At 41.7% G+C, this 15,000-nt stretch overlaps 1 protein-coding gene across 3 annotated transcripts in view; it reads right to left on the bottom strand.

Moving 5' to 3' along the window:
* Positions 1–12,934, bottom strand: part of LOC143283340 (uncharacterized) — a 14,144-nt gene extending 1,210 nt beyond the window's left edge. The window contains exons 1-11 of one of the 3 annotated variants that reach the window (XM_076589545.1): positions 12,887–12,934; positions 10,768–11,142; positions 9,995–10,147; positions 9,344–9,497; positions 6,772–8,402; positions 5,876–6,055; positions 4,604–4,908; positions 3,841–3,908; positions 3,005–3,165; positions 2,398–2,512; positions 736–949 (exon numbers count right to left, since the gene is read on the bottom strand). In XM_076589545.1, the coding sequence (XP_076445660.1) occupies positions 736–949; positions 2,398–2,512; positions 3,005–3,165; positions 3,841–3,908; positions 4,604–4,908; positions 5,876–6,055; positions 6,772–8,402; positions 9,344–9,497; positions 9,995–10,147; positions 10,768–11,022 (3,236 nt within the window). In that variant the 5' untranslated portion in view covers positions 11,023–11,142; positions 12,887–12,934. Of the gene's footprint in view, positions 1–735; positions 950–2,397; positions 2,513–3,004; positions 3,166–3,840; positions 3,909–4,603; positions 4,909–5,875; positions 6,056–6,771; positions 8,403–9,343; positions 9,498–9,994; positions 10,148–10,767; positions 11,143–12,319; positions 12,432–12,862 lie in introns of those variants that run through there. The other 2 variants (XM_076589546.1, XM_076589547.1) reach the window with 2 other exon arrangements.
* Positions 12,935–15,000: the final 2,066 nt, after the last annotated feature.

Here is a 15,000-nt window from a genome sequence, read left to right as displayed (position 1 = left end):
AAGTTAAAAGCGAGACAAGAAATGTACAATATTTTCTATTAGAAAAAATGCTGGTGAATGGCCTGATAAAGCAGGAAATCAGAAATGAAGAACAGACAGATAGAAAAGAAACAAAGGCAGAAACTTTAAAAAAACAAACAAAAAAACCCCAACAACAACAACAACAAAAAACCAACAACAACACAAACACACACACACAAAGACGTATGGATAAAGCACTAAAGACAAAATAAAATCAAACAGCCAAACCAAGAAAAAACAAATTTACTTATATACATTTTCAAATACATTCATGATTTCTACACAGCATGAAATATACTGTCTTTTATTCTTCACAATGCAACTCACTATTATGATAACGATCAGTATTGTCTGAAAAGTGGAAACAAGATCAATATTTTTAGTGGCACACTGGTGGGAAAGCAGTACATGTAAACACAATGACTATCAAACCTATGTGTAAGCACTCTCAGTTTCCAACATCTACAACACTGTCCCATGCCTGCCAACTAACTTTGCACGTATGAGGAATGAGAGAAGGGGGAGGGGGAGAAAGAAAGATAGAGTGGTTCATGTAATCTGTAACTTATCCTTTCATGTAAAGCACCCCGAGTTCTTAGAAAGGGTGCTACACAACTGTACACTACTATTATGATTATCATTATTATCATCATCGTCATCATTATTATCATAATAACTACATCCTGAACACAAAGACCCTGCCTCCCGTTTTACCTGTGAAGCCAATACTTGTAATACAGCTGGCAAAAGTCTTGGTGGCCTTTCTCCTGAAACTGAGCCACCAGCGTTTCCAAGGCAGACACGATGTGGGCCAAGACCTCGCTGGTCGTCAGGGGCTTGAGGCTGGAACCATGTGCTTGGTTGTAATCCTGAATGATGCTGTTGATGCAGACGGTGGGCTGGTTGTTGGACACGTTCACGCCACAGCCTGCAACGTGGGTTCATGCCGCTGAATTCAGGTGTTCACCGTATTGTGTTGTGTTGTATTACTCTTTTGTTGCAAAAGATTTCTGTGTGTGAAATTTGGGCTGTTCTCCCCCCTGGGAAAGTGCATCTCTACAGTACAGCTCTACCGCTCTGAAAGTGTGTTTGTTTTCCTAAGTGGATTTTTTTTTCTTTTTTTTAAATAACAGAATTTTGCAAGGCAAAACTCTTTTGTTGCGTTGGATCCTTTTATGTGCACTAAGTTAAAGTACATGCTACACACCAGACCTCACTTTTTGATTCAACTGAATGACTAGCCACTCAAGGTCTAGTGGAAAGGGAGAAAACTCTGATGAGTGTGGGATTAGATCTCGTATGCTCAGGTTCTCTCATTCTAAAGGCAGGCTTGTCAGCCACACGTATACACATACACACAGAACTGATCAGATGCTGGACTCCTGATGCATTCTTCATCAGTGATCAGGGTTTGAAGCCCTATTTGAGCTTGGTTTTGTGTCCTTGGGAAAGGCACTTTACTCTGATTTTCCTCACTCCTACCAGGTGTGAACTGCTACCTAATTTGGTTGGGGAAGGTTAAATTGGTGGACAGAGAGGACTGGACCCCACCTTCCTACGCCAATCCCTACAAACAGTGGGTATAAACTGATTGCCTCGCTGGCCATAGTGGGCTATGGGACCTTTATTATGGGACCTTTATCAGGGGACCTTTATTTTTTAACATACACACACATATGCATACCTACTCTCTCAGTCAGTCACACACACACACACACACAACTCACACACTCTCACTAATACACCCACACACACATACACGCACACACACTTGAAGATATTTATACAAGACAGAAACACCCATAATAATATGTGCAGATGCTCCTCCATTCCATCCACACAGATCACCACAATCGAAGTTCTTGAGATTAACAGTTGGTTTTACAGATATCAGAGCACGGAACATGAAACACCTTGACGAAAGAAAACTGTGAAACAAAACCAAACCCTAGAATGAAGGAATGAGCTAGCTCTTTCACATCTAGATAAAAAAAACTCTTTCCAAATTGGGTCCTCCACACCATCCATCTTTCAGGCCATAGTTTCTCTAAGCCTTTGGTCAACATGTATAACTGTAAGTTTTGTCTTCCATCCCTTTGTTTCAGACTGATGCATGCGTGTGAAAGTTGGGTGTGAAAGTGTTTTTATTTGTTTCTGTACATGACTTGGTGCACATATATTCATTTATTAATCTTTATTATTATGGAACAGACTCCCTGATAATCTCTGATACTTGGACTCTCTTGCTTCACCTCAAAACTCATCTCTTCTCTCAGCAACAAGAATTGTTGCAGTATGCCCATCTATACAGTACGTACTCCTGTACACATGGTATGCTTAACATGCTGCATAAAGCGACAGGACAAGCACACTTACCGACAGTGGCGTGCATAGTGTTGCCCATCATTGTGGAGTTGACCAGAACGCCACCCAGCTTCGTCTTGTTGCCAAAGTAGATATCATTGGGCCACTTGAGCCGCAAATCCAGGTCCTGAAAAGCACACAGTCTTTCATGTGCATGCGTCCATCTCATTATGGATGTAGGGAACACTCAAAGAACAGTCTGAAATGACCCAGGGGGCAAATCTGGCCCAGCTAGCATCAACACATGCTATGAAAGTAGAACCCCCCACCCCACCCCATGTTTGCCTCCGTTAAGTTATAATGGAGAGAAGGGAGGGGACTGTGGGTTGCATGGGGTGGAGTAGGGGTGGGGGGCAATAAGGGCTGGCTCAGAATGACCCCTCCTTCATTTTTCAGAGCTTTATCAAACCTATACAAAGGTGGTAATCTCCAAGTTGGGGTTAGGTGGGTGGGGTTTGATCTTGACTAACCACAAATGATTCCTGGGGGTGAGGGTGGGGTGGGGCTATCGAGGCTAGCCCAGAATGACCCTGTGATAACTAAAAGCCAGCTGGGGTGTGGTAGCAGTTTGAGGCTGTTACTACTGTTACGTGTTACCGCGGCTACGCTCTGCACTGACCTGATAGCCGGGCAGGGAGCGGATACTATGGACGACGGCCAGCGACACGACGTGCTGCAGGAAGGTGATGTGCTGACCCAGACAGCTGTCCACAGCCAGCCGCAGTGGCAGCGAGAACATGGCGCAGCCCAGGGGACTCAGCCACTGGTTCCCTCCTCGACCTGCAAGCGGTGGGATGTCGGGACATGTAACCGTCTTTATCTCTCTATCTATCTATCTATGTGTGTGTATATGTGTGTGTGTATGTATGGTGTGTGTGTGTGTGGTGTGTGTGTGTGTGTGTGTGTGTGTGTGTGTGTGTGTGTGCGTGTGTATGACACAGCCCAGGGGTTTCAGCAACTGGCTCCCTCCCTGATGACTTGAAAGCAAGGGAAGAGGGATGGGGATGGGGGTGGGGTGGGGGTGTGGGAGGTGATGTCAGGGATATATAATCATAGTCTGATGTGTGTGTGCATGTGTGTGCAGTAGTCTTCAATCGCACATCTTTTCACTCTAAGGAGTGCACATGTGCATGTGTGTGTCTGTGAGTGTCTGTCTGTGTGTGTGTGTGTGTAGTAGTAGCTTTCAATTTTAAGTCTTTCCACTCAAAGCATGCATGTGTGCTTGAGTGAGCCTGAGTGTGTCCGAAATAAGCAGCAGAATGCATAAGCACAGATCTGAAGTCTGATGATCATGTTTGCCTTAATTTACTTTATAATTGTACAATACATCACAGTGCTTGCACTGCCACCAGTATGCAAATGACTGCACAATATCAACGTGCAGCCAACAATCTCTCTTGCAGCACTATTACATTAACTCTCAGACAAATGGAGCTTCAGTTCAGTCTCATATACCTTTTCCACTTGTTTGCCGGCCAGCAACACATATCACTCCTATGTCTTCAGGAAGGGAAAACTGGATTCTGAAAAAAAGAAACATCACTTTCATGGATACACACTTTTTATGAATGAATGAATGAATGATACAGACACTTATATAGCACCTATCTTCCGTCAAAGACCAAATTCAAAGCACTTTACAAAGTGCAATAGCCAGGTGGTTAAAGTGTTGGACTTTCAACTGAGTGTCCTGTGATGGAATCTCGGTAACTGCAACTAGTAGGTAAAGGGTTGAGATTTTTCCGCTTAGAGTTGATCACCGACCAAGGATAGGCACTATATAAGTATCTGTATCCACCTATCCATGAATATGCCCTCTATGAGTATCTGTATCCATCCATCCAAACACAGAGTCACTTGCACAACAGGCTGCCTACCTAGGTAGAACCGACTGCCATTTACTATCAAGCGATCATCAGGATGAGAATTCAGTTCCCTAACCATTTGACCACCCCACTCATTCTTATCAAGAACCATTACCACCATTTCCATGGATACACATCTCTTATCAAGTTCCAATACCACCACTTCCCACTTCTTATCAAGTACCATTACTATCACTTCTTATCAAGTTCCAATAGCATTATTTCAATAAGTACCATTACCATCACTTCCATGGATTCACATTTCTTATCAAGTACCCATAAAACAAATAAGTAAAGCACCAGTAAAAAGAAACAGTTGAAAAAAAAAAAAAAAAGAAAAAAAAAAGCCTCACCCTTCAAACACAGTCATGGTGGTGGGGATGACCTCGGTGTACATCACAACGCGCCCCATCACCGACGTTGACAGGTGGCGCCAGTACACCTCCGGGTTGAAGAACTGCAGACTCCCAGCATCCCGCATCTCCTTGACGGAGCCCGCTGGGATGTCGGTGACCACAGGCAAAGTGTCAGCCGTCGCCGTCAGTGCTGAGAGTGACTCCGACTTGGAGGTTACAAACCTCAGGCTCAGGGTCCGCGATCGGATGACTCCCTGCTTCATCCGGCCTGCGATGGAGTCCAAAAAGGACTTCCGCAGTGCCTGGGGCAGAGGTTTATACAATAATATTATTGTTGTTGTAAGGTTCCTTCACTGCATCCAGTGGATTTTTACACTCTTCATTCTGCTACAGACTAAAGTACAGTGAGGTCTACACACATAGAGGTGGAAGCGTCATAAGCAGTCAAAGAATGCAAAGGAAAAGAGCAGAGAAACAAAGACAAAGAGAGTGGAGCTACAGCATGGGGCGGGATGGCTGTTTACATTCCTTGACCTGTGGCGCCAAAGTTATCTTCAGGGTTGCTGCAATCCTTGACCTGGTCAAACTCTAAGTTAACTTTCATACAAAACTAGAGGACTACAAAAGGCAGACAGAGGATCGATCATGCATGAGTATGTAAGTGTGGGCAAGTGCATTTTTTTTTTTTTTTTTTTTTTTTTGCAAAACGCTTGAATGCATTCACATACAGAGTTGCCAGTATGCAAGACAGTGTATATTCGGACAGGTCAGTTGTTAAAGTACCCCACCTCCCCTGCCATGAAGCCCCCACCCTGTCTCCCCAAATGAAACTTGAAACAAAAAATATAAAATGAAAAACAAAACAAAACACACACACACACACAAAGACAAACAAAAGAAAAACAACAAAAACACATCCAAAACCAGTTTAACTTTGGCAACCTGATCACCAAAGAACATGTGTTTGAGATAATGGACTGGAAGTTTAAATACATGCCCACACATTCATTCTACACACAAACACTCTCACACAGACACACACACACATACACAACAACACACCTACACACACATATGCCAGAGTGGATGAGTTACCCACACCACCACCACAGGCCATGACATTCTTCTTCTTCTTCGTTCGTGGGCTGCAACTCCCACGTTCACTCATATGTACACGAGTGGGCTTTTACGCGTATGACCGTTTTTACCCCTGCCATGTAGGCAGTCATACTCCGTCTTCAGGGGTAGGCCATGACATGACTCCCTCACCTGGTCCTGAACCAGGATGTAGCAAGGTGTGGGTGGGCAGGGGGGAGACAGGGAGGTGTCCAGGTCCAGCAGAGACAACAGGTAGCGCAGCACCTCCAGCCGCTGCTTGCTGCTCTGCTTCAGTCGGCTGAACGTCTTGGAGTCCGCCGCCATCTCTGAGGGGTCACGCTCCAGGAACAGCTGAATATACAATCGGAGGAACAAAGATTGTGAACAATATATATATATATATCGCTATCTATCTCTCTCTATATATGCACATATTAATACTATATCTATATTTATTAATCTACATCTATATCAATATACATATGTGCGTGCACATTATAAGTAAACACTGTCATTAACATCAACAATGTTTATTCAGTTAGGGATGGTACAGACTGAATGCGTCTGTAATACTGTACATGAATGTTAACATCATTGTTGTGACATGTGACGTGTGTTTGGAATGCGGTATTTAAGTTACAAGACACCCTGAGACAGTCCTCTAGATGAAATACCCTTTTTTAAAGAAAAAAATATGGTTAATATTAATTTTTTACTCAAACCTAGGTAGGCTCTCAAGCCTGATCAGCATGCTGGGTCAGTGAAGATCAAGCATCTGCTCTTATTTATCTATTTATTTGATTTCATTCTATTATTTTTTTAACAGCAGATGTGGTGAACCATAAATGGATCAGTCCACACATTTTGATACATCTCCTTGAAAAAGAACAGCGAAACAAATAAAAAACCCTTCACTGTTCAGCAAAGACCAATGTCCTAAGAAACATAAAACTGCCCATCAGATGGTGAAGGGTAAGATTTTTGATAACTCAGTTAGTTGTTCCCCTTCTTTTGCATGAAGTACTGTGATATGTGAACTCAAGAAGCTAACAAACCCACAGACGCACCTGAGAGAAGATGGCCGTTCCGTTGCCGTGCTCGGAAGACAGAGTAAGGCGCACCACCAGAGGCTGCCCACTGGCCGGGTCCACCACCAACGTGTCCATGCTGGAGTTACCTTTCTTGAGACTGCCTGGTATGTAGTGGTGGCGCCCCTGGATGGCGCTCACATCGCGCCACTTTTGCAGGTTGAACTTGGTGATGGCGGGCCGACCTTTCACCTCTTTACGGACAAGGAACTCCGCTTCCATGGAGCTGCCAAAGCTGAGCACCTTCCCCCCATTCATAAGGAAGCTGGCAAACTTCTTGCCGATGTTGTCGTGGAGATAGTCGTGGGAGATGATCAGGGTGGCAGAGTTGTCTTCCCAGGGGAGGCTCATGACCTCCTCATGCGGCAGAATGTAGATGGTGTAGGCACTGATGTTGAGGCACTGCTCCAGCCCTTCTTTAATCATGTCGAACTTGCGGGCCGAGTCTTTCTTCCCACAGTACACCACCACGTTGGGAGGTTTGCACCCTGTTTGTCCTCCACCCCTACCGTTGGTGTCATGGGTACCGTTTCTGCTGCTGGGGGAGGATGTTGACTGCATGGTCTTTTCTCCTTCACCTTCTGATGAGTGTGAAGCTTCATGACTGCCAAATTCAGAGCCCTCTGCTTTGGTTTCTTTGTTCAGTGGTTTTGAATTCTTTTCAGAAATTGTAGCACCATTGTTGCCATTGACTGAATGTGCAGAACCATTCACAGATGCAGCAGAAATAATTGCATCTTTAGGTTTGTTCAAGGCTTGCTGGTACTCAGCGAAAATGGAGCTGCTTTCTGTGTCTGTTTCTGCAGGAACAGTGCTTGATATGTTTAAATCTTGTTTCAAAAAGGACACAGCCTGGTTGCTGGGCGGCATTTTCACATCATCTTTTCTTTCAGTGCTGCTTTGTTTGAGTGTGGACTCCTGGTGTGAATCTGTCATGGGCAGGGAAGACTTTTTTATAGACTTTTCAGAATGGTCTCCACAACCATTTAAACCATGGACAGCACAGACATCATTGCTCACTGCATCAATGGAATCAGTCATTAAGGGGACACTACTCTCTTTTAAGTGTTTTTCCTGCAAGCTGTTTGTGTCATTTGAGTCTGCTGACTGAGATTCAAATCTATCATGAGTGTCTGTAGATGCAACTGAGGTATTCTTTTCTAAGCCTTTCACAAAGTCAGCGCTTACTTGAATCACAGGCGATTCCTCAAGAACAGCTGTCATCTTTTCCTCAACTCGAACAGCACTTCCGTTCCTTGTCAAATCAGAAGGACCTGCAGCTAAATTGTCAGAACTTCCGTTCTCCTTGTCAACAGATTTCTCTGTGTGTAAACTCTCCTTCTGTCCAACAAAACAATGGTCTGACCCCACCTTAGGTTTCGCCGGGGAGGTGGATTCAAACCCAGTACCATCAATTTTCATCGCATCACCGCTGGATCCCGGTGTGGCAGGAACACATGCAGGATGGTTGCCTGCTGCGGACGACAAGAGGCGCGCTGGGTCTGTGTTGGCTCGTCTGCTTTTCTGATTATCCCTGACGTCAACTGTTGCAGGGACAACCTCACTCTGGGGTCTCCTCAGGCTCTTTGGTTTGCCAACAGTGGATATCGCTGTAAATGCAAGGGACATGCAGAGTGATGGCATAGTGGTAACATGTCTGCATAGGAAGTGAGAGAATCTGAAAGCGCTGAACTGAATCCTACACTTAACAGTATTTTCTACTGCTCCACTACACCTTGAGTGGTGATCTAGATGCTAGTCATTCAGATGAGATGATGAACCAAGTTCCAGTATGTAGCATGAAGTAAAACGGGTTGTTCCTGACAAAATTCTGTAGAAAAATCCATTTTGATCGGAATTCAAGCAGACAAAAACAATGGAGGCGGTGGGGAGTTGTGCTACACTGTTGCGATATGCAGCATTCCAAATTTCACACAGTGAAATCTGTTGTGACAAAGAGTAATGCAATACAATAAAATGCAATACCATACATTTAAGTGACAAGACTGCCACAAGGACAATGTTAATTGTACTCATCGACCATTTCTTTTAAATTGCAAACTCAGCCCTGTACTGAAAGACTGCAATATGCGAATGTTTGTGTTGGTCCCAGTCCATGCCAAAAACAAAAGATTAGTGACAGAAATCCAATCCTATAAAAATATCAAAAGGATAATAAAAACAGACTTAGGGCCAGTTCATAACTCAAATGACAGCAATACATGGGCCACAGTCTTCAGACTCTACAGACTTGAAGACTGCAGCTCATGTATTGCTGTCAGACTCATTCTCATCAGCTGTCAAAATGACTTGTGAATATTTATATTTTATATGTAAAGTTTTGCAAGAAAAAAACAGCATAAATATCCAAAATGCAAATTTTTTTGGGTTTGTTTCTATCTCATGTTTTGCATGAAAAAACAGCACCAAAAAAAACAACAAACAAACAACAAAATTGTCTGAAAAACAAAAATACAGTTCCTTTAAAAAAAAAAAAAAAAAAAAAAAAAAAATCTCACAACAACCTTCCCACAATTACTAGGACACATACTCAGCATGCGGTGCAGCTGCAAATCTTCATTCAGAGTGAGATGCCCTTGTCCAAACGCATCGCACAGGATGACAAAGTCTTCGTAGGAGCAGTGCAGGATGATGCCGAATGGATTGCCAGATTTCCAGGCCAGCGGGCATCCATGCTTCAGTACCTGTCATTGATCAAAAGAAAGAAGAGGAAGGTGGCAGAATGGCTGAGATGTGTATCTACCAAAACAGTGTCTGTGAAGGTCTGGGTTCGAATCCCAGTTTTGCCCTTTCACCAATGTTTGACTGGAAAATCAAACTGAGCATCTAGTCATTCAGATGATATGATAAAAACAGCATACTGGCATGAGTCCATATGAACCTCAACTCCCCGCTGTACAATGATTCATCTCTACAAAAACATTCTTCCAATCATTACTTCATCAGGTGCAAGTTTGCAACACACAAGCATGTGTTTACTTATGAACATATGCACAAGAAACATTCATCCAATAACACTTTTGCAACACACATCCAGACACATGCACACACACACACACACACACAAAGCATGTGTGCAACAGTGGGACACTACACTACTTTGTTGCACTCAAGCCAAAAGACAATTTTCTTTATCATTACAGATAATAATGTTGTATGTTATCTTAAAGAGATCACTCACATGGACTCTAGAGGCCGGTGCCACCTGCATGCTCTGTGCCATCTCACTGACATCTGGAGGCCCTGCTTCCAGAAGGGCCACCACGCTGTTGCTGCTGTTCTGCACAGGGTGAAGATCCAGGTAGGAGGTCCACTCTCCAAGGTCCACTTGTTGCTGAAAGTGAAAGTAAAACAAAGGAGGCCATCACAAAAATGACTGTGTAGGACTGACGTTGAGGCTACTGAAAACATACATGTATACATTTCCGGTCAAGTCAGATGTTCTATGCTACTGGTAACCAAGTAATCCAGTCCTACTTGACAAGAAAATCTGGTTTGGAGAGGGATGGTCTCTGCCAGAACTGACTAACCGAAGTTACCCTGGGCACTCCGCATCATGAATGAAAAGAATATTTAATGGTTCTTCTTTGTGGCTTCCTAATGACTCTTGAGTTTTGGGAGAATAAGAAGATGTATACATCAAGTACAGTACTGAGCGTGTGCTTGCTGATTCTGGATTATAAATGAACAACTGAACAGTACAAACACACACACAAAACATATTAGCACACACATACATATATATATATGCACATATTTTCATGACCCACATAAATAGATACAAGACAGACAAGACATGCACACATGTACTGAAACAGAAAATACATGTACACACTATACAGACAGGCATTGAAGCAAACAGATACATACAGCAAACAAAGAGACAAATATATAGAAAAAAAAAAAAAAAAAGGAATGCACATATGACAGACCTTCCACATACAGACAACTCACCTTTGGACTGACCGTCGAAACAGCCAAGTACTCGTCAGACAACAGCATTGTCTCTTTATATGATCGTGAGCAGGACAACAGCGATGAATTAAGCAGGGCGCCAACGCTGCCATGCTGTGCCCGATTCCCACGCTGCACCAGTATGCTCCCACTGCGAAGTGCTCGTAGCATGGCAGCCGAGTACTGAAAGCGGCGCTGACAGCGTCGGTAAAGCTGTATCAGAGCCAGGGACACGTATGCCAGAGAGATGAACATGATCGTTGTTGGACAACTTCTGGCATGGAAAAATTCTTTTCCCCACTCCTCTGATTATGTCAAGTTGAAACCTCGGTCACATCATCTTCTGGTGGTGTAGAGAGAATGTGCTGCCTGATGCTGAAAGCAAAATAAATACCATGGTGTCATAGACTCAGTTCAACATGATCAACAGAAAGTTTACAGTTAAAAACAACTAAACGCAAGTGAAACGCTCTCATTTTCCCAATTATTGTTTCTTGCTTGTTCTGAAACTGTGATGAACCATGCAACATTTAACTTACAAACTTACTGTTTTGCTATTCATTTCAATTCAATGGAATCCAAACCCAACGGAGAGAAAGAGAGAAACAAGCTTTAAAAGCGAATAACTCTTATGACTTGTGTTGTTGTGATTTGGAATTAGAAAAAAAAAAAAAAAAATCTCTCAAACTGACAAAACTTTGGTTAGATCCTGATGCAAACATTATCTACAGTTTTCCAACTGATTGTGTTATACTGTCAAGTAGTGTACTTAGTTTGGTTTACCCTTTAAAATTTGGGAAAAAGTGTTGAAAAAATGACAGAAAGTTTAAAAAAAAATCTTCTATAATATGGTTGGTTGCATAAACACATGTGCACACACAGATGCACACACAATAGCTACACATTGCAAGTAAAAGAAGTCACTTTCTGGGGGATTCGATAAATCAAGTGCTTTATTTCCCTCTCTCTCTCTCTGCCTTTGCATATAGATAATGTTGTATATATACATACACATACAATTATATGTATATCATTTTATTAAAGTATGTATATTACTATATCATTCAATTATAATATATATATATATATATATATATATATATATATATATATATATATATATATATATATATATATATATAGAGAGAGAGAGAGAGAGAGAGAGAGAGAGAGACAGACAGACAGACAGACAGACAGACAGAGACAGAGAAATAATTTCCCTATTTTCTAGTTTTTGTTTTGTGTGTTTGTTTGGTTGTTGTTTTTTCAGTGTTCAGATTCATTAAAACTGGGTAAAAGTTATAACAAGGAAACTCTTTCATATGCCATGTGTGTACATGTTTATGTGGGTGTGAATGTGTTCTGACCAATCTGGTTGCTACAGCTTTGGCTGAGATTAAACCCCAACCTTACCAAGTTTCAATCAATTCACTCATTATAAAACATCTCACAAAACAGTGGTAAAAAATATTTGTCAAACAGGACACTAACTGGTTCTATTTATAGACATTACTACACAAACTTCCACACACGTAACTGGAAAGTGCAGTACCTGACAGAGTTGTTTGGCAATAAAATAAAAGATTAACTGTGACAGACAACATACACCGGTCTCGTCACCAGTGTCACAGTCATAGGTTGGTGACCTTGCCTCAGGCCATTCTGAGTGTGGGAAGAAGAAGAACATTGTATGGGCAAAGATTAAATGTACTTCAAGTTATAATAATATTCACTGTTGGCACATGACAAATCGTAAAGTCTGCATGTAATTTGTATGATATTCGTTAGATTGCATGAATCATAAACTGATTGATTCTCTGTTGTTGTTTTTAAACAAAATCAATATTAAAAAGGAAATAATCTGAATAAAAACAAAAACAAGACCTCCCCCCCTTCCCCCTTTCTTTTTACTCGTTTCATTTTCCAAAAAAAATCAATGCAAGTAAAAACGACCTCATCGTTGCGACCTTGAATAAAGAATTCTTTGTAGCATCTGAATGCGACAGAATAAAAACACCGTTCTAATACAGAAGAAAACAGGAAGCTTCCCAACAATAATGGAAGAAGCCCAAACCAAAACAAAGTGGAATCTAACCTCCACAGAGGTCAGTCACCTTACCAGCACTGAAGTGTCGCATGCTGGACACGGCGAAGTGACCTCCCTTCCAATCAAACAAAGTCGGGCTTCTTTTAGTTTCGTAACAAGAGGGGGAATAATTAAATATCCCCAGAAAGAGTGGTCTGTCCACTTTATCTCCAAAGAGAAATTGATTTTTCGTGTCGTCTTGTTGCTTATGCTCACAATACAAATGTAAAAACATTGTACTTAAAAGACATTTTAAAAGACACGTATGGCCATCAGTCAATGTAAATGAGAAGCTGTAAAACAACACATCAAAGGGGTTCAGCAAATAAGTCAGAAAAAAGCCATCAACAATCTTTTTGTCAACTTACCTAACATCACAACAATAATTATATAAATTGATAATAGGGGGAGAGGTGAGAGTTAGTGAGGAGATGGAGAGATAGAGAGGGAGGTGGAGGTGGACCTTTCTTATTTCAATTGTTTAAACTAAAAAGATGTTAACTTTTCGATCGGGATTATATATGCATATATATATATATATATATATGTGTGTGTGTGTGTGTGTGTGTGTGTGTGTGTGAAACTGAAGTTTCAAGTGAGTTCAGTCCATTACATATAATGCATCTAATATGAAAGTCAATTTCATTTTATTTCAGTTCGGAATGATGGAATAAAAAAAAAAGAAGTTTAATTTGAAGAAGTCTTGGATTATGGTAGTTGAAAGAAAATGAAAAATGTTCCATGAAATAAATTACTAGATAAAAGACAGATATATTCTATGATATATAACCTAGCTGTGTGTGATGAGAGAGACTGAGAGAGAGAGAGAGAGAGAGAGACTCAGTGTTCGTGCACGTTTTTTCCCCCTTTAAGATACGGCCATATATATATATATATATATATATATATATATATATATATATGTCCGTCGTGAGGAAACAGACTCAAATTGTTCATTCGATATCATATAATCATAACTCAGTATAACAAGACAAGGCCCAACCCGACGCGTCTTATCATCCACATGATATTTTTATTATCATTATTATATTTATATAGCGCTGAATCTTGTGCAGAGACTTGTCAAATCAAAGCGTTTTCGCACCAGTCATTCACACGCATGCATTACTCTAAAACTGGAAAAACTGAAGACAAGGAAGAGGCAGGGAAGAGAGGCTATTTTGGGAAGAGGTGGGTTTTAAGACCAGACTTGAAAGAGCTGAGTGCGGAGACCTGACGAAGAGAAAGAGGAAGTTCATTCCACTGAATTGCAAGGTCCAGAGACACTGGAGAAAGAACGGTGACCAACAGTCGAGTGTTTGAATCTGTGTATGCCACAGAGTAGAGAGCGATCGTAGAGAGCGAGATGGAGTGTAGAGGTGAAGGCAGCCATAGACGGATAGGACGGGGCGGCAGATTTGTGAATACATTAATTTACAACATATATATAGAGTGCCGATCTTGGACTTTATTCTGTGTGAGACAGGCAGCCAGTGGAGATGTTGCAAAAGAGGAGTGATGTGCTCAGATCTTTACTGAGTTCTTTCTGAGCCGGCAGTTTTGTAGCCTAGTGCGCTGAAGGGACTGAATGGATGAAGCAGGCAAAATACGTCGGACAATAGAGACCAGGCTGAGTTACAGTAGTCAAGGCGAGATAGAATGAGAGAAACGACAAGTCTAGATGTTGCGTCAGTGGACAGATATTTCTTGACGGAACATACAATCCTCAAATCAAAGAAATAACCATTCAACGTTGTTAATCACTTATTCGACTATTGTAATTTTACTGCCATGACAGTTGACCCATTGAACTATCTTCCCGTGAATATTGTACATATAATGACTGTGAATTGTCGATAACACTCCAGTGGTGTATTGCAACACTCACACTGTGTTTTCCGCGAGATGTCGGATTCCTTGTTTCTTCACTGTTTCCTCGAATGCTCTGATGTCGGTCCGCTTCCTTCCTATACTGAGTATCCCCTATCCGAGTTTCACTCAGTGTTGTATTAAATTCTAGCCAGTCTACGTACGTCTTTCATCACATGTGTTTGCATTTATCTTTAGTTTTTGTTTTGATTGTACCATAAACAAACAAACAACTTGCAAACACTGAGTCAATGTGTATAGGAGACCCGGGTTTGATA

This window comes from Babylonia areolata, chromosome 6 (assembly GCF_041734735.1).
Source record: "Babylonia areolata isolate BAREFJ2019XMU chromosome 6, ASM4173473v1, whole genome shotgun sequence".
NCBI classification, from domain to species: Eukaryota; Metazoa; Mollusca; class Gastropoda; order Neogastropoda; family Buccinidae; genus Babylonia; species Babylonia areolata.
Note: the sequence above shows the minus strand (reverse complement) of the source record. Positions and strands in the feature narration are given on the sequence as shown.